At 38.0% G+C, this 18220-nt stretch overlaps 1 protein-coding gene across 4 annotated transcripts; it reads right to left on the bottom strand.

Annotated features, from left to right (window-relative positions):
* Window positions 1-161: 161 nt before the first annotated feature.
* Window positions 162-10866, bottom strand: LOC109034951 (uncharacterized). 4 transcript variants are annotated; one of them, XM_072303383.1, is made up of 2 exons: window positions 10620-10866; window positions 162-3321 (listed from the first exon to the last, which is right to left on the bottom strand). In XM_072303383.1, exon 2 carries the CDS (start codon window positions 3289-3291, stop codon window positions 2062-2064), a length of 1230 nt encoding a protein of 409 aa, XP_072159484.1. In that variant the 5' UTR covers window positions 3292-3321; window positions 10620-10866; the 3' UTR covers window positions 162-2061. The 4 variants fall into 4 exon arrangements, with proteins under 4 accessions (XP_072159484.1, XP_018903931.2, XP_072159483.1 ...); XM_019048386.2 differs by lacking the exon at window positions 10620-10866 and adding an exon at window positions 6913-7834; XM_072303382.1 differs by lacking the exon at window positions 10620-10866 and adding an exon at window positions 6786-6906.
* Between the last annotated feature and the right edge of the window lie 7354 nt (window positions 10867-18220).

The raw sequence follows: 18220 nt of genomic DNA, 5'->3' as shown, positions 1-18220 counted from the left end.
CTTATTAACTGAATATTGTGCTGAAGCAGTTTTTTTCTTCTTTTCTTTTCTTAGAATTGTTTCATCATTGATTCTATAGTATTCTAATGCATTACATTCAGGAGTCTATTAAAGAAATTTGTGTTTAGCAAAACTAAAATAAAGAATGGAAGACAAAAAAATAAAAATTACAAAGTTTACTTTATTAATCGAATAATTGCATAGTTTTCTGTTACATCATCATGGGCAAGTCTCAAATTTATTGAAAAGACAAAAAGGCGAGAGAGAGAAAAAAATTGTTTCTGGACCAAGATGTGAGCCTATATGTAAAATATTTAATAAAAATAGCAAAAGGGTAGGTCTTATTCAAGACAGTGAATTAAATTAATAGGAAAGAAATCTTTTCACCAGGTTCAATTTTTGCATAGTCACCTGCTACATTGTCCCCTACTTTTGAATAAATCAAATGCATTCTTTTTTTTTTCAAAAAAAAAACAAAAAAAAAAAAAACAAAACAAAACGAAACAAATAGACAGAAAAGGGAAAGGGTCTATTTAAACAATGAAGGGTCATAGAAACAGACAATGAGACAAAACAATTAAAATTTGACTAAAATTATAAGGGTCTATAATCCAGCGCATAGTAACTTCGTAATAAAAGGCAGTAACACAACAAAAAGTAATGTCTAAACTTTGGGAGTAACAAATTGTGTCAAACATATAATTTAGGTTTAGCGTGTGCTCTTTGTCAACACTCAGATTTTCAGGCATAGCTTGACTGGGAGAGTGAATCCTCTGAATTTCTTACGATGTCAGAAGAAATTTTTCTTCTTGTTCCTCATGCCAATAAGTTTGTAAGATGGCAGATTTTCAAATTAGGATGAAATCTTGAGTGTTGACCAAGAACTATCGTTAAATAGCGGAAGAATGTCAACAAAAAATAAAAAGACAAACAGGTAAATCAACAATTGACTACAGGAATAATACATTTAAATTTGAAATTTCAAAACAACTAAAATTATCTAGTAGGTAGTAAATTTAAAGTCGAACTTAACTCGTGTTTCATTAATTACTGTGGAAAACACAAAATGCAAAATTTTAAGGGATCCGAACAGTCAAAATTTAGCATCAAAAACGTTTCCAGTCTAAAGAAAAAATACAAATGAAGATCATTGAACTACAAGTGAAAGAGACAGGTAACAATGGAATGAGAGGAATATTATTTGACTTCGAAGTTCATCCAAAGTAAATTTTAAACCCAAAAAGGCTCAGAAAATTCTGGAGTGTATGTGTGTGTAATAATTTGACTTCAGCTGAGAAAGGGGGGATTTTTTTTTTTTTTTTTAATCTATCATACCAACTAGACATCTCTTCAGCCAAATCAATTATTATCATGTATCCTTAACTTTTGGATTTGACCTTCTTGCGCCCTGGATTTGAAGTTATTAAAACTTTTCATGGCGGAGCTTCCGCAATTAAGTACCTTTAGAAGTTCAAAAATATTTCATTGCCAGGAAAGACAAAGAAAGATTTATCTGTACATCTCTAAAATGTCGGAATTCTTGACCTTCAAGAAAGAATATCTTGCCATTTTTTGCCTCACGGAAATAATCTTCAAAAGACAGAAAATTGCCTTGAGACAACCTTTAATTTTGAAAGGCATTAGTCAAGAATGGTTAAAATTTTCTGGGATGATACTTCCTTTCCTACTCCAAAAACTTGAAAAAAAAGAAAAAACAAACAAGGTACAACAATAACAACAACACTGCTATTTCGTAATTTTAAAAAGAGAGAAAAAAATTTAAATAGATTAATGTGCCAGATTTACCAGCCAAGAGTAATTTTTGCAGTAGTTCTTCTCTGAATTTTTCATGGATTTTTAATACGCATTTAAAAATTAGACTAACAGTCCACTATGGACTGTCTTAAAAACTTGAGAAAGGGAAAGAGGGATATCTATTTTTCGATACGAGCTTATGGGCATACCTGTACATATGAAAGCTTAATTAGAAATGCAAGTAGCTTTCATTTTGTTCAACATTTTTCAAATGGTCTTAATAAAGCTTTGAGCTAAATTTCAATTTCAGGATGACTCCTGTTCTTGCTCTGTCGAATGGCTCATTGCCATGTGCAGTTTCATCGGGAGCTCTGCCTTGAATCGCATGTTACACAAAGTACATTCAAACACCGTAACATTGGAATGCAGCTTACTCGAGTTGTATTTCAAGTGCCTGTTGAGAGCAGCTTTCGATTTGAAAGTCGCAGAGCACATATCACATTTGAAATTGCGGACTTTAGTATGCCTATTGCTTTCGTGAGCCTGCAGGTGTGCCTTTGTTTTAAACTTGGACCCGCAGATCCTACACTCCCAGTTCCTTTCGTCGGTGTGTTTGAACCTGGTATGACTGATCAGCTCGTGTTTCGTCTTGAACTTGGCCTCACACTGGGTGCAGCAGAAGTTCCTAATCTCGGAATGTTTCGTGTTGATGTGTTTTTGAAGGATGAACTTGATTTTGAATTTAGCGTTGCAGATATTGCACTCGAACTTGCGATCGCTGGAATGTTTCAACACCTTGTGAACGCGGACGTTAGAACGGTTCATGAATGTCGCTCCGCATAGATTACAGCCATACTTCTTCCCGGGCAGCGGTTTGCAGTTTCCATGGACGGCAGGATTTTTCTCTTCCTCGACTTCTTTCTCCGGCATCAAATGTAAGAGCCCCAACGGGGCGGCAACATTCAGTCCTAGTTTCAGTTTCAGCCGGGCTTTGATAGCGTTTTTCATGGCTACCTCTTTGGAGCATTCCTGGAGGTGTGTTTCTAAGTCTTGTTCCGAGTCAAACTCGCTTCGACAATTGTCGCATCTGTGGATAATGGAATCTGGAATAATGGGTGGTAGCTCGTAATTCTGTTCACTTTCTGTTGCATCGCACGATATGAACTCTCCGTTGCATTCAACATCTGAGTCGGGCTCCTCTTTGATTTTAGTTTGGGTTACTTCCTCTCCGGTAGGAATATCGGGCAAAACAGACTCGGGATATTCAAGTGGCTCTTCCTTTATTTTCACCTCCAGTGCGGAGTCATCGTATGGAAGATATTCTTGATCATTCTTGCTGGATTCCTCAGTGGTGTGATTGGTTTCCAAATAATCAGTTGGGTCCAATGGTTCTTCTTCGTAAGCATCCTCATCATCAGCTTCATCTTCAGATTCCTTTTCTGTCTTAAATGTGATCATGAGGCTGCCATTGCCCAAGTTATTTTCTGTCCATTGCTCGGATTTCTTCTCTGCGTTATCATCAGCGACTGCACTCATCTCGGGTGGAGTATCAGGAAGAAGGTATATCTGGAAAGAAAATTAGCAAGATTGGTGTTACAGAATAGAATAAAGGGGGAAAAGATGTTCAAGAAGTGAAGGTTGAAATTTATCTTTATCAAAACTTGATAGGTACATTTACCTACTTAAATTTAATGAAAAATTGAATATATTGCATTTCGATGGCTAAGGTGCGAAACCACGTATCTTAATTTCGGTGTTTCAAAATTTCCGCTCCGCGAGAATATTCTGCTAAAGCTAAAAGAGTAGAAAAATCAAAGAAGTTTTTAAGAAATTGCATCGACTTGTTTTACAGAGATAAAATAGAGTATGGCAGGAGGGCAGCGACGTCGTAAACGAAGGTACGTGATTCCGCAATTTGGCCATAGATTTGAGAGTACTTGGAAAATTTGCATTTTTATCACTGTAACAAAAATTTGAATTTTTGTCAAGGAAGAAAAACATGCGGTATAGTTTCAATCAGAGGCGGATCCAGCAATTTGGCAACATCGGATTTCCTCCATTTAAAGCTATGTTGAATAATCGATTCTTGTCGGAGCACCTGCCTGGCCCCTCCAAGAATCGTTACATTTCCATAGGTTTAAAGGGGAAAAAACTATGTTGCCGATTTGCTGGATCCGCCAGTGGTCTCAAATATCCGTAGATAATCGGGGAAAAAAAATCTTCAAAAATGATGTTTACAAATAACTTCTTTGGGGGTAAGATTCCTTTATCTTTTAACCAACTAATATATTTCTGTCTAGTATTTGACAAGTGCTTAAATAGATTCTCTCAAAATACAGCCTTATCGATCCCTTTTCCTGGTCAAACAACTCAATTTCGGATTTTCCGCGGTAGATCCGAGCCCGAGCGGCGCGGCGCGGCGCAAAGAGAAATGATGACGAGAACTTGAGATGAAAAGGAGAAGCCCTCGGCGCGGCGGTCGGCATGTAACACATATTAGCGCCTACGAGACTGCATGAATACTTCACGCATTGCGTCAAACACAGAACGGTCAACAGCGCTGCAGCGGTCGGCGCGGCGTGAAACGCACAGTGCCTACAAGACTGCATGAATACTTCACGCATTGCGCCAAACACAGTGTGGTCAGCGCGGCACGGCGGCGGAAGTTAAAATTATTAAACCACATTTATGTTTGTTCTTTCTTAATTTTTTCGTTCATTTCTTACAAATGAAAGGCCTTGTCCCCACAGAGATAGGTTTACGGAACTGAACTTTCGCGCGAAGTTCCGTGAACTTTTGCTAGTAGCGTTGACAGGGCTTACGTAAAAAATGTGTCCAACACGAGTGAACGCGTTTTATGCACCCTTTTCCCTCCGGTACGTTCACTTTATGGTTTTTTATTGATGTTTCAAAATAAATGAGAAGAGGGCGGCAAAATACAGGCGACCCATTAGCGGCAAGTAGGTAAATCCGGCCATGGCTATGCTAATAATTGTGTGGTCTTACAACAACGCCTGGCTACAATTATGGTCAATGGATGCGCTTGTAGCTCACGCAAAGCAGTAAAGGTGCATTATGATGTTTCTTGTTTTAACTGCTCATTAAGATAAAATCAGCGTTAATAATATTCTTGGATGTGACTCTAATTTGATAGATGCATACGTTGCACACACAGAAATGCTAGTTTTTGCACGCAATGAATTGCGATTTTACATTAAAACGATTTAAATGTCATAATTGTGTTTAATGGGCCTCTAAAAATTTTCTATCATGATTCATGAGCTATGTTTTATTTCGAGCAGGTCAAATTTAATATTTAGGACAAATTTATTACAGTGCATTATCAACGTCTCATCCTATTGACTAAACTTTCGAACTATCCGATATTTTTGTAGAAGGTTACTTTTTATTAGCATCACTCATGGAGGAATTATAGGAACGAAGAACTCGTATTTAGAGTCACGGCGATGGGGGGGGGGGGGGGGAAGGGAGGCTAATATTTCCGCTCTCACTTTTTAGCATAGTTCCACAAATAGGAACGCGATATGATTTTCTTATCCCTACTATTCTCCTAAAAAAAAAAAAAAAAAAAAAAAAAAAAAAAGGATTTTCCATGTCTGGATTTTTCTGCGTTATTTTCTTCTTTAAAACTAGACTGTATAGTATTCTAGTTTAAAAAAAAACGAAAATCACAAAGTAGTCTATTAGGATCACACTATATTTACAATTGTGGGCGTGCACGAATTTTCTCGCACGGTAGGTATGCTCGTTTTGAAGTTAAATGCGATGCTATCAACAACGCCTGCAAGGATGCAACAATTCGTGCTCGATGGATGTCTATATTGCATATCTTAAAAATTGAAGTCGCACCGACTGCCGATGTTCATCACGCATTGAACCGATTTTTCTTCGTACTGAGAAAGCTGCGCGCTGCGTCGCTCGATTTGCGCCGTTGTTGCAACATTTCCGCTACCATTTCCCTTCCTTCTTCAAAGAAAATATATCATTTTGTCTATGATTCATCGGCTCTCAGTTTTTACTCGATGGTAAATTTCTAAAATTAGTACCATGATTACCACACGCACTTTTGCTTGCATCTCATTTCTTCCCACAGAGATTATGCATAATATTTGCAAGAATCATTTTAGTAGTATCAAAAAGAATAACAAATTTGTCGTGTCAATATCATCCTTAGATCGTTGATTTTTTCTTTGTAAAATAAGATAACCTGCAACGCTGCAACCCAAGCAGCACAGATTGCAATACATTGTAATTACAAAGTAAAAGTATTGCTGCTGCATCGGAGTGTGGTGTATACTGCCTATCTATTTTCTGAAGGGGCACCTCTTTTTGAAATTTATTGCAATAAAATTGGAATAAGTTGCAATGTTTCTTTGTATTGTAAATTGTCTACTTTTCAGACACATGGAGCTCACTCGTTGATTAGGTAAAGTCGGCACAAAAGTTTGTAAAAATATTACTATATTTTTGTAAAAAAAAAATTTGCAATTTTACTGCATTTTTATTTCAGTATTTTCATTGAACTGTGCTACTTGCAAAATAAAAATAAGCACGTAATGCAGCCACCACCACACGCACTCTCTACATTAAAAATTATTTGTAAATGAAAGCGCACCTACAATAAATAACTTAATCAACAAATTGGGAGCAATTCGGTTCATTACACGATTTCGAATCTCACCATTTTCAACGGAACTCGGAAAATGTTCAGCTCACCTTTTTATAGGACCGAGGCGGTGAATATCACAGCACTATTTTTTTAAAAAATAATCTGTCAAAGACGTTGTCTCTAGTCTCGAACGAAGTAATCGCGAGGTAATCCAAACATCAACCGAAAATTCGAAATTACTAATTTCACTTCCCGCAGCCCTCGATTTGCCTTCAAACGGAACATTGCAACAAGCATATCCCGAACGCGAGAAAAGTTGCATACGGCAGACGAAATTGCCTACCCTACGGCAAACCCTTGCCGATCGATACCGCCTCCGAACATGAATGGTTTCACTTACCCTCTCGTTTTTCAGCAGCCGAAAAATCAGAAACTCATTACGAGAGGCAAACAGTACACCATCAAGTAAGAAAAGGAAAGAAAAAACCCATTAAACTAAGCGTATAAGTGAGAGGAACTTTACTTACATTTATTTTCCCAATTTGCTGGCATCCGAGGATTCCTTCACTGTGCTGTTCAAATCTTATCAGTACCGCTGCCAACATCCGAACGCAAAATTATCCCGCTCATTTTCTGGGTTTGAACTTGAAGAGTAATCAAAATCTTTCCTCTTGTTCGTATTTTTGTTTTCGTGTCGGAGGAAAAAGCTGGATTCAATCAGCTTAAATAATATTCTAAATAGAGGGGCAAGGTATGGTGGAAATGAGCCTCTGTGACGCAAGATGCATGGTGGACTTTGAGTTATTGATTTTGCGCGTGGTTCAGAGGGTGGCAGCCCTGCGGCGCCCGTGCGCACACGTGAAAGGTCCGAGGCGTCTACCCGTTGCCTGGCAACGGGTTGTTGGTACTCGATGCTTGAGGTGTTCGGGTTTTTTCAGCGATGTAAAGCTTTGATATTTGGATGAAAGGTTCCGGCATGCGACATTATAAGCATAGAATTAATAGACTAACGTTCTATGTTATAAGCAAGCAGACAGTATGTTGTCTCCCTCAAGAAAGAACGTAACTTCATTTCAATGTTGCCAAATTTCGCCTCGCAAATTGATCATAAATTAGGAGAATCCTGGAAACCCTTAACCGAAAATTTCACCGATTTTTTCTCGTATTTCATGCAAAAATCAGAAAACTTATGGATTAAAATTTCGAAGGCACGACTTAGTAAAATAAAATAATCGTTTGAGTCAATTTGGCAACCTTGGAATGGAGTTACGTTCTTTCATGCAGGTGACGACGAGAAGACAGCTTCAACCGGAAGCATCCTGAATGCATTTTTTGTCCGCGCACCTTTTTTGTCCAGTAGTTTACGCCCACACGTAAAATAAGCAACGGTGACTTGGTCCAAGCGTTATATTTTAGTCGGTATGTAAATTTATATTGACAATATGGAAATGAGAAATTGAGTGAGAAGGAGGTATTGTTATGGTTGCTCATTTTCTAAATGTTATTACTTTCTCCTTTTGAATCATCTTTTTAAATTGTCTTTGGTGAATATTTGGTTTTATTTCTATCCTTAAAATATTTGATGTACAATACACCTTATATGTGTATAAGTACTTTTTTTTATTTTTTTAATTTTTTCTTTACGAAATTATTACTTCATTTTGAAAACATTTATATTTTTAAAACGTGACAAAATAAGCCGCAGTTGTGCCGACATATACTGCAAAAATGATTAAAAGAGGGGGAAAAAACCAAGAGGCACGCAATCTTTAGTTTTAACCCATCTGTACATCGATCTTTTAGAGTCAAATACGTCAAATTTTGAGAGTTTGGTTGCGCGTACCCCTCGCTGCAGCACGATAAAAGCACAAAATGTAAAAGAAAAAATTGAAGTGCTATGGAAATCATTAAATTTGACACGGAACCACCAATATTTAAAAAACACATTTTATATTATTATTCTCCTTTGATAAATTGATACATATTTTTTTCTCATCAATTTAAATGAGAATAGTCAATGCAGAGTGTGCAAACATTTCAAAATCATGATTTAAAAAACGCTGACTATGCGAGTATAAATATTAAAGCCTAACAGAGCGGAGCAACGTGCTGCCAGCGCGAGCGGCTCACTGGTGCCTACAAACCTAAGTGGATACTTCGCGCATTGCACAATGCTTGAAGTATCCACTTAGGTTTGTAGGCGCTAATGCCCCGTTTCGCGCTGGCCGCCCGCCCGCCATGCGGCAGGACCTGAAGCAACTATTTTACAACAGAGGTGTTGCGCAGTATTATACGAAATTGAACGTATTAAGAATGACAGGCATCCTTTAAAAGTACAGATCTTTCCTCGCAAAATAAATCAAGATACTTATCGTACGCTGGAAAAATCTAAGAGCCTTCAGCTGAGGCAAATATAAAGATTTATCCGGTTCAGGTATAACAAGGTGGGAAAATCTTGAAAGATAATTAAGTCCTGTTACACCAAAGAGGTGTAGAGAGTTTCAGTGAATTTTGTCTCATGGAATTGACGCTTCCCCATTTTTACCAAAACTCTTAACTATATATTATTCTCCGATGGACCAAACGGACAAAACAAAAAACAAGCAAACTTTCATTCTTCCAAGACATTTTACATTTTCATCCAAAAACGTCGTGAGCAATTGTCGTTTGTATTTACGTGTGGGCCAATTAACTTTGAGTCTCAACTGGCATGTGGACCAAAACTCCCGTGCCGAAAAAACGCGTGGACGTAAATTACCGGAAAAAACAGATGCGCGGACAAAAAATCGTTGAGGAAATTGCCTATAACCTTCCGATGTTGTGAAATTTCTTTTTTTACTTTGTTCGTCGATTAAGAATAACAAGTTTATAGTGTCTTAAAATTTTGTCGGTATACCTATAAAATGTATACAGTAAACAGTAAACATTTTGCAAAAATAATGTCCGTCGGTTTTTAAAATCATGAATAGAAATCTGCAACATCACAAAAATTGAGATACTTGTTTTGTGACTTTCTCAGTTGATTTATTCATACGGAAAATGCAGCTCTTCAGTCGAAACGAATGCAGATTTAGGAAAGAAACTAAGTTCGCCTTCAACTAGTGAGTAGGTATGCAGTTTGAGCGAACCGAGAGTTAAAATAGTCGTATCTTGTAGTTTGATCTTTCGGCGCAAATCGAACGGAGAGAAATGTGAGCGCAGAGCCGATTTGTCGGTTATGAAGTACGTTTCATCTTTTTTGAGGAAAAAAATGGTCATAATTGATAACTACATTTAATTGACATGAATTTGGATGAAGGAACATAGGTTTGAAGTTTCATCCCTGTTCAAGGTAGAATGTAAGGAAGTACTTAATTGTAAGTCAAATTTCACCATGCTTCATTTTTTGAATGGAACCCACATTTAAGTTTCTAGAGAATTTGCTGAAAAAAGAAAAGATTAAAACAGTGCCGTTAAGTTGATTTTTTCAGAGTGTCAGTTGGTTATTTTTTGCTAAACGGTGCAAAAAATGCCCCATGTACTTCTCAGTTGTTCCGGTTGAATCTGTCCAGTGTCCTGATCATTAAAATATGCTTTTTATTCTTGTTCATTGGAGATCACTTGCCGCTTATTAGATTAACAAATATCGATAGCTACAGTGCAAAACCGCATATCGTCATTGTGCTGTTTTAATATTTCTGCTCCTATTTTGATTTTTTCGAGGAGAAACAAGCCAACTTTATGGCTTAAAATTTTTATAGAATATTCTGCTAATAGAATGAAAAAATCAAGAAAATCTCGAGAAATTGCGTTAACTAGTTTTTCAAAGAAGAAAACATCAAACACACCGAACACATCAAACAGACCAAACACAAAAACATATGAAACACACTAAACACATCAAGGCCTTTTTTGTGTGCACGTTCGTGTCAATTTGCATTCTCATTGGTCCTTTCATTACCCAATCAGAAAACGTCATTGAAAATTCTCGGTTAATGAATTCCGAGAAACATCCCGTTTATCCATGTCTATCCTGTTATATTTCGAACGATATATCGAAGGTAGATAAACAAAGATCAATAAATCGAAGGGTGGGATATATTCAGTTTTATTCCCATCTATCCTATTTTATCCTCCCTTTTATCCCGGTTTTTAATCACAGAAAGTCCGCAACGTTGTAAACGAAGATACGTGGTTTCGCATTTTGGCCATCTACGAGTATATTCCAGATTAGCAAAAAAAAAAAAGGTTTTACTGGGGAGCGGTTCCAAGGCTGTTGGTAGGTTATATAGAGGTCAAATATTTAGTTTGTCTTCTTTTTCAATGAAAGCGCTGATCATTTTATGTAGAACCAACACTTTGCCGTCATCCAGTTCTTGAAGCACGTTGTCCTTCCTCATGACGTCCACGCACTTCTCTAGATACTGCTCTTTCAAATCCGCGGGAATTTTTGAAAAATGTTTATCCATGAACTCTACTAAATCTGCAAAAGTTGCAAAAAAGTCTCATTTAAATATCTTCACGGAACACGGTAGGCTATTTAGAGTAAATACGTGTTTAAAGTTTACGACGTTCAATATTGATTCATAATAATGGAGAGTACTGCTGTTTAGTCCAAAGGAGTACAGATTCTAGGTAGAAACTCAGTCCGCCTTCAACTCAGAGGGTATGCAATTTGTGCGACCCAGAAGTTGATATAGTTGTATCACATAGTTTGATCTTCCAGTGCATATACCTACATTAGACTCCCAAAAAATTAATTAGTTGCGACGTCGCAGACTTCCTGTCATACTTTATTTTTTAAACGGAAAACTACTCAACGGAAATTCTTTAAAACTGCCGTGATTTTTCTTCTCTGTGCAAAGAAAATTCTGCAAAAACTTCAAGGGATGATGTCAATTTTTTCTCCTTGAAAAAAATAACATAGAGGCGGAGATTTTCAGAAACCGCAAACGAGATATGTGATTGCAGACTTACACCGTTGAAATGTTTTAATTCACGTGGACCTACGCAACGGCTGTTAAAATTTGGTTTTAAAAACTCTTTAGAGAACTGTTAAAATTATAAAATCGAATATCTCGGCAACCAGTGGTCCAAATTTAAAAATCTTGGTATCTATGGAGAGCTGAGGATATAAGTAAGAAGTTATTTTTTACCGATTTGATTTATTCCTTTTAGTTTCGGAAATATGAAAGGGGTGAACTTACTTTTTGGATGACCCTCGTAAATGGAGGAAATCCGGTGTTGCCGAATCGCTGGATCCGCCAATGGTATAGTTTGGAAGCCGAGTCGAGTTTTGCCAGTCCGAGCAGCTGAGGCCATCCTCAGCACAGCTAGGCTTAAGGTTTCTAGCTGACTAGAGGAACCAGCCGATTTTAAGTCAATGGCGAGGGCGAGGCGTGAATGATCGATTATCGAAATTTCCCCCATTTAAAACTGTGTTTAAGAATCGATTATTAAGGTGTGCGTTGCAAACACCCTATCTATCAATCTTTTTTCATAGGTTTAAATTGAAGATCAATAGATAAATTGCAGAGCCCACCACGCCACTGTTACAAGCTCACCCGATTTGCGCTAGGCCGTAGCCAGCAAAATTTGAGCCTCGTTTTTGAATCTCCAAACGTATGAATGTTTTGAGACATGAGGAAACGCGTTTAAAATTAAGGATCGACCTCAATTAAATTTTAAAGATCAAGACATCTACTACAGTAGATAAGAAATTCTAAAATTGAAAAATTCTTAAAATGAGAGATGCTTGAAATGTCTCGTTTGAAGATGTGCTAATTTCTCGGAAATGGGACATCTATCAGGAGCCCGCCCCTTCTAAAAAAAAGGAAAACTAAGTAAGAAAAAAGTCAATTTCAATTGCCAAAGTGCAAAACCACGTACATCCTTTGCGGTGTTTCAAAAATTTCATAATGTTTACCAATTTGAAGAGAAACAGGCCAACTTTTAAGCTTGAAATTTTATCAGAATATTCTGCTGACAGAAAGGAAAAATCAAGGAAGATCTCAAGAGATTTTGTTGCCTAATTTTCCTAAGAAAAAGAATGTGTGACAGGAAATCTGCAGCGTCACACACGGAGATACGTGGTTTCGGACTTTGGCCATCGATTTGGAGTTAGGGAAAATCAGATGGGAGATGGGTCTTTCTTCAGTATTAAAATTCATGTACATATATTCTTGAATTTTAAAATACAAAATACGCACTGCAATCCAATTTTAATTTTGTCCCGTCATTTTCGATAGCTCATCCGAAAACAAAACTTTTCATCACACAAGGGGGACTCCAGAGTTTTCAAGAGGCGGTACATTATGGCGTCCCGACAGTTAGCATTCCATGGGTACCGGATCAAGAGTGCGTCACAGCTAAGATGGTTGACGCAAAAGTTGGAATCAAGTTATCGCCACAGGATGTCCACTCTTTTGCAAGCATCAAATCTGCCGTCGAAACTGTGTTGTATGATGAGGTAGGAGTGACATTCACTGAACAAAAAAAAATGTCTTGAGATACTATTTTCACTTAATGCGTCATTTCTTGTCGACAATTTTTTTCCTTTTCTTCTCCTGAGGTAAATCCGTGCGGATTTAACTGCATGAAAGTCATTTCTTTTTAAATAAAAAAACGTCGTTTTGCTATCGTTAAATTTATTTTAAAAAGAGATAGCAAAACAACGTTTCTCAATAAAACTGATTTTAAGTTAAATACGCACGGATTTAACTTTAAAAAAAAAAATCAAAATCTGTCGACAAGAAACTACGCTTAAAGTTAAAATAATATATCAAGAAAAACTTGTCCAGTGTCATTTCTTAATCGAAAGGAAGGGTACGCGAAGTACAACACCAACCCCTGCGAAACTGTCCAAAACGATTTTGTGGAAAAAAGAACATGTCGATGGCCAAAGCGCGGAACCACGTATCTCCGTTTGTAACGTTGCATTCTTCCCGCTACATTTTATTATCTCTTTGGGAAACTAGCCAACGTAATTTCTTGAAAATCCATTGATTTTTCTTCTCCATTAACAGATCCAGTATACACTTCAAGCTATGAAGCTGGCTTGTTTCTCTATGAATGAAATAGGAGCGGAAATTTTGAAACATCCTGATGAAGATATGTGCTTTAGTATTTCGGCCATCGATGCAATTATGTTATTGTCAAGTCGAATTGGGAGTGAAGGAGGTAGGAAAGACGCATAAATGACCCCCATTTTGCAACACGGAACTATAAAACATCGCAAAACTGTTGAGATAGTACTATTCTCTTCTTCATGCAGGATATACCTGAAAATTCAAGGAGTCTCTACTATCTACTTGCACTTGCGTGTAATATAGCTTTATTTAGCATGAATAGGTACATCCAGTTATGAACAAGTAGGTATATACATACATACCTTATTCATCACAAGTGCCAGATAGGTGCCAACTTTTTCACCCGCATGCATGGACCTTGGTTCGTCACTTGTTATGACATTTATGCAATTTTTATGGCATTTTATGGCTATGTTCAAATTTTTCATATCAGATTCTTCCATGATCTGGTAAAAATGTAAATTTTGAGTTTTAAAAGAACGAGATATCATTCCTCTTAGCAACTGTCACTTTTTAGCGAACGATTCTATACTCTGGTCGCCTCGGCAATTATTATGCTTGATTTTAATTTTTTTTTTTTTTTTTTTTTTTTTTATATATATTTACATTTTTTTCGGGGATCATTTGCCTTCTACACCTAGAAATAAGAATATTTACAATATGATTAATCCTAGACCTAAGACTAACAATAAGACGTAATTAAGACCTAAACCTAAGATTATTCTGATACAATATTGTCCCCAGGATAGGGGGCTATGGGAAGAAATATATACAATGTGACAAAGGGAGACATAAATACAATGTGACAACCAATTCCTATCTCATGATGATTTGCCCTGGTAAAAATTGGCGATAAGAGCTGCGTTTCAAAATACCATTGGAATTCTTATAGCCGACTAAAGAAGGCTACAGAAAATCATATAGCTGGCTGTAGAATGCGGAGAAAATCATACGGCCGGGCTATACGAAGCGATAAAAAATTATGCAGCCGGGCTATAGTTCCTATCGCCGGGCTTTAGACTTTATCGCCTGGCTGTTGCTTGTTCACCATCGATTATAAAAGGCTATAAGAAATTGTGTGGAAATTCGTGTGCTTTGGAAATCATTAAGTTTGATACGTAACCACCTTAATATTTACAAAACACACGTTATATTTTCCTTTAATACATATTTTTTTTTCATCAAATTAAAACGAGAATAATGATCCATACAGGATGTGCAAAAATTTCAAAATCATGAGTTGAATAACGCTGACTCCGCGAGATTAGATATTAGAGCCTAACACAAAGCGGAGCGGCGACGCACTGGCGCCTACAAACCTAACAGGGATACTTCACGCATTGCGCAACGCGTGAAGTATCCCTGTTAGGTTTGTAGGCGCCAATGCGCGTTTTGCACTGGCTGCCCGCCCGCCGCGCCGCAATGTGCCACGGCGCTTGAAGCAACTATTTCACACCAGAGGCATTGCACAGTATCATACGAAACTGAAGGCGCTCTAATATATTAGTAATGGCAGGCATCCATCAAAGGTACGGAGCTTTCCTCGCAAAATAAATCAAGACACTACGGCCCAGAAAGAGAGCGGTAGTCCAAAAACTCACTAAGTCTTAGCATCCGTAATTAGTAACGCTTAGCATACACTTTATCGCCTGGCTGTTGCTGAGTCGCCATCGGCTATAAAAGGCTATAAGAAATTGTGTAGCCGGCTATAGAAGCTATTGGAAATCTTACAGCCGGCTGTAGGTCTATGGTATTTTGGAACACAGATTCTACTGCCAATTTTTACCAGGGTGGTGGGGTACGTCATTCATTGGGTGTTATGGCTCAATAGTGTCATAGATACAGTAGCAAAACCTAATCCTTCCTAGATATCACAAAACTATTGACGAAAAGAGTAGTATTTTAATTAAATGATTCTTTCCCAGCTACTCGAGGAACATGCGAGAGCTCTCCACAAAATCGCATGATTTCACAGCTCAAGCAATGCAATGGACAAGGCTGTTTTCTGGGTAGAACACGTTGCTCGGCACGGTGGAGCATTTCATTTAAGGCCGTCTTCTGCTGATGCGAGTCTCTTCGAATACTTCTGCCTCGATGTCATTTTGGTTAGTTTAAGTTCATCTTTGGCTAGCTTGTACGGAATTTACTTTATATTTAAAGCTGTAATCTAAAATCTAAAAAAATGGGGGGGGGGGGGAGGGGACTACGATGGAGGCATGTACAAGGAAAGAACAAGAGCCGAAATTAGGGGCTCGGAGGACACGGCGCATATTTGCAGTTTTTGCTATTTCGAGAAATGCGTGTTTGACGTTTCGAAATTATATGGAGCCTTATGGCGGAAAGAAAATTCAACCTGACTTTTTAGTGCCTAAAATGTAGACTTTGTAGAAATGGAAAAGCAGGATTTTACATTAAATAAAATGAACGTATTTATGCCGATAAGAACTGAACTATGTTGCACACAAACCTTTTGCACGTAGTTCCTTTTAGCATGAATATATCCAAATGGAACTAAGCGCCAATTGGACGTATTTCTATCAAACAGACCTATGTGGTGGTGAGAAATATGGGGTGTGCTCGTCGAAGTTGCATAAGAAGCAATGTAAAAGAGGGCGTGGTTCCTTTTGAAGAATTGGGAAAGCGGGATATTGCATTCTATCAAACAGACCTATGTGCCATCTGAATGCGGGACTCATGAGCCGCGGGCATGGCAAGAGAGCCTTGTGCACAGGGCTCATGAGTTAAAGTGCCCCGACGACGATCTCCCCGTTTCGCGGGCGCTCCCTCATTGCCGCTGACGTCACTGGCGCTTTATTATTCTCATTCACTCTTGCGGCCAGAGAACTAACAAGCACACCCCATATTTCTCACCTCCACATAGGTCTGTTTGGTAGAAGTACGTCCAATTGAATGCGGCACTCGTGAGCCATGGGCATGTGACAAGAGTGTTGTGGACAAGGCTCATGAATTGGACCACATTTTGCAATTCGGAACTATAATTTCAGGCTCAGCTTAGAAACAACGCATGTACCATCAGTTTCCTTGTGCACGTACGTGTTTTTACCGATAAGCCAGAAATTATAGTTCCGCATTGCAAAATGTAGTCCAATTATTACTGACCACTGGGAGTCGCGGCGCTCAATGGATCGAGTCAATAGGAGAGGAGAGGTCAGTCAAAACCTGGAAGCTTTAAAAGCTTATAACTCCGTTTATACAAAACTTCGTGGCTCTAAAAGTGGTTCCATTGGTTTCCTCGTAAAATTTTCCTCTGAAAGCACCCCTGAAAGTTTAAAATGTGACGAGATATACAACAAAATTTGCAGTTTTAGTCGAAAATTTCATGTCCAACCTCTCTTATTGACTCGATCCACTGAGCGGCGGCGGCTTCGTCGCCGATGACGTCAATGGCGCTTTATAATTCCCATTCATTCTTACGGCCATCGACTGACGAGCGTACACCTTGTATCCCTCCTGTCTTTGGTTCCGTTTGGCAAAAATGCTTCCAATTGTTAACGATGTTTTCTGTCCAAAAATTAAATTTTCACATATTTTCCCTCTAAACTCCTCTTTTTTTCTCCTATCGGACTTGTGTCAGACCGGCCCAGCGGGGAGAGTTCCGGTAGTTCCATGGTCAGTCTGGGCCTGTATCTATCAATCTCTTCAGGAATATCTGAAGGAACGAAACTGTCATAAAATTAAGGTCAGAGGTGATAAGATTACAGCTAGAAACACAAGATTACAGCTAGAAACACTTCCACAGAATTCCTCGAAAAATTACTCAAAATTATATTTCTAAGCTGAATTTTAAAGGCGATAAGGTTTCCAACGGAAAAAATTGACGCACGAGTACGTCGCAGCCGCCTGATTTTAGGTTAGTAGATAAAACGAGTTATCACATCCTTGCTCGAGTTTAAAAACGCTGCCATAATATGTAAGAACATCAGTCTGCTACTAAGTTGCAAGTGATCTCTGAAAGTTCCTCGTTGCTGCAGTTGAAGTGACTACGTTATCTACTATGAAGTTTCCGAGCGTGCTCGTCTTGTACTTGGCTGTGGCTTTCGTCTCCGTGCTGGTCCGGCACGAATATCTCGCAAACGCACAAGCAGTACAAGCAGGCTGGAAGCCTGCAGACAAGCAGATGGAAATCCCGATGCCTTCCTATCCGTCCAGCTCCGGCAACAACTATGGGGGTAATTTTGAAGGAGGATACAAAGGGCAATACCAAGGATATAATCCAAAACCGCTACATATCGCCCTCCCCCCCCCTTCGTAACAGAATCAATTGCTGATTTGGTATGAATTCACTTATCTCATGCGTATCTAAATTAATCTGTATTGCAACTTTCGTTTTCCTCCATCACCGTTTCTCGACTTTTTTGTGTAAGAGTTCCGAAATTAAGCCTCTGGATTAAAATGTTTTCTCAGATTTACGTGTATCTTTATGATTTCTCCAATCTTCTTCGCATCAGGTGTCTTTGGTTCTTTGATGTTAATAGAAACATTTTTGAAATAAATAATTGACGCCAACACTTCGAAAGTTGCATTAATATAAATTTGGAACGTTTTAAAAACGTTTTCTTTTTAAATAAAATTATCAAAGCAAAATGTATCAGAAAGAAATTGGAAACTAATTACAGTTAAAACAATGAAACAAAATTTAAATGTTTCCAAACTATCTTGGAAACATTATTGTCCAAGGTCCTAGGTCCAAATTTTTCACCTAAAAATATTTTTGAAATAAATTTAAAATGTTTTATTTTAGTTTTTT

The sequence above is a fragment of the Bemisia tabaci genome, chromosome 8, assembly GCF_918797505.1.
Source record: "Bemisia tabaci chromosome 8, PGI_BMITA_v3".
Lineage (NCBI taxonomy): Eukaryota > Metazoa > Arthropoda > Insecta > Hemiptera > Aleyrodidae > Bemisia > Bemisia tabaci.
This window is presented reverse-complemented; position numbering and strand designations above follow the sequence as displayed.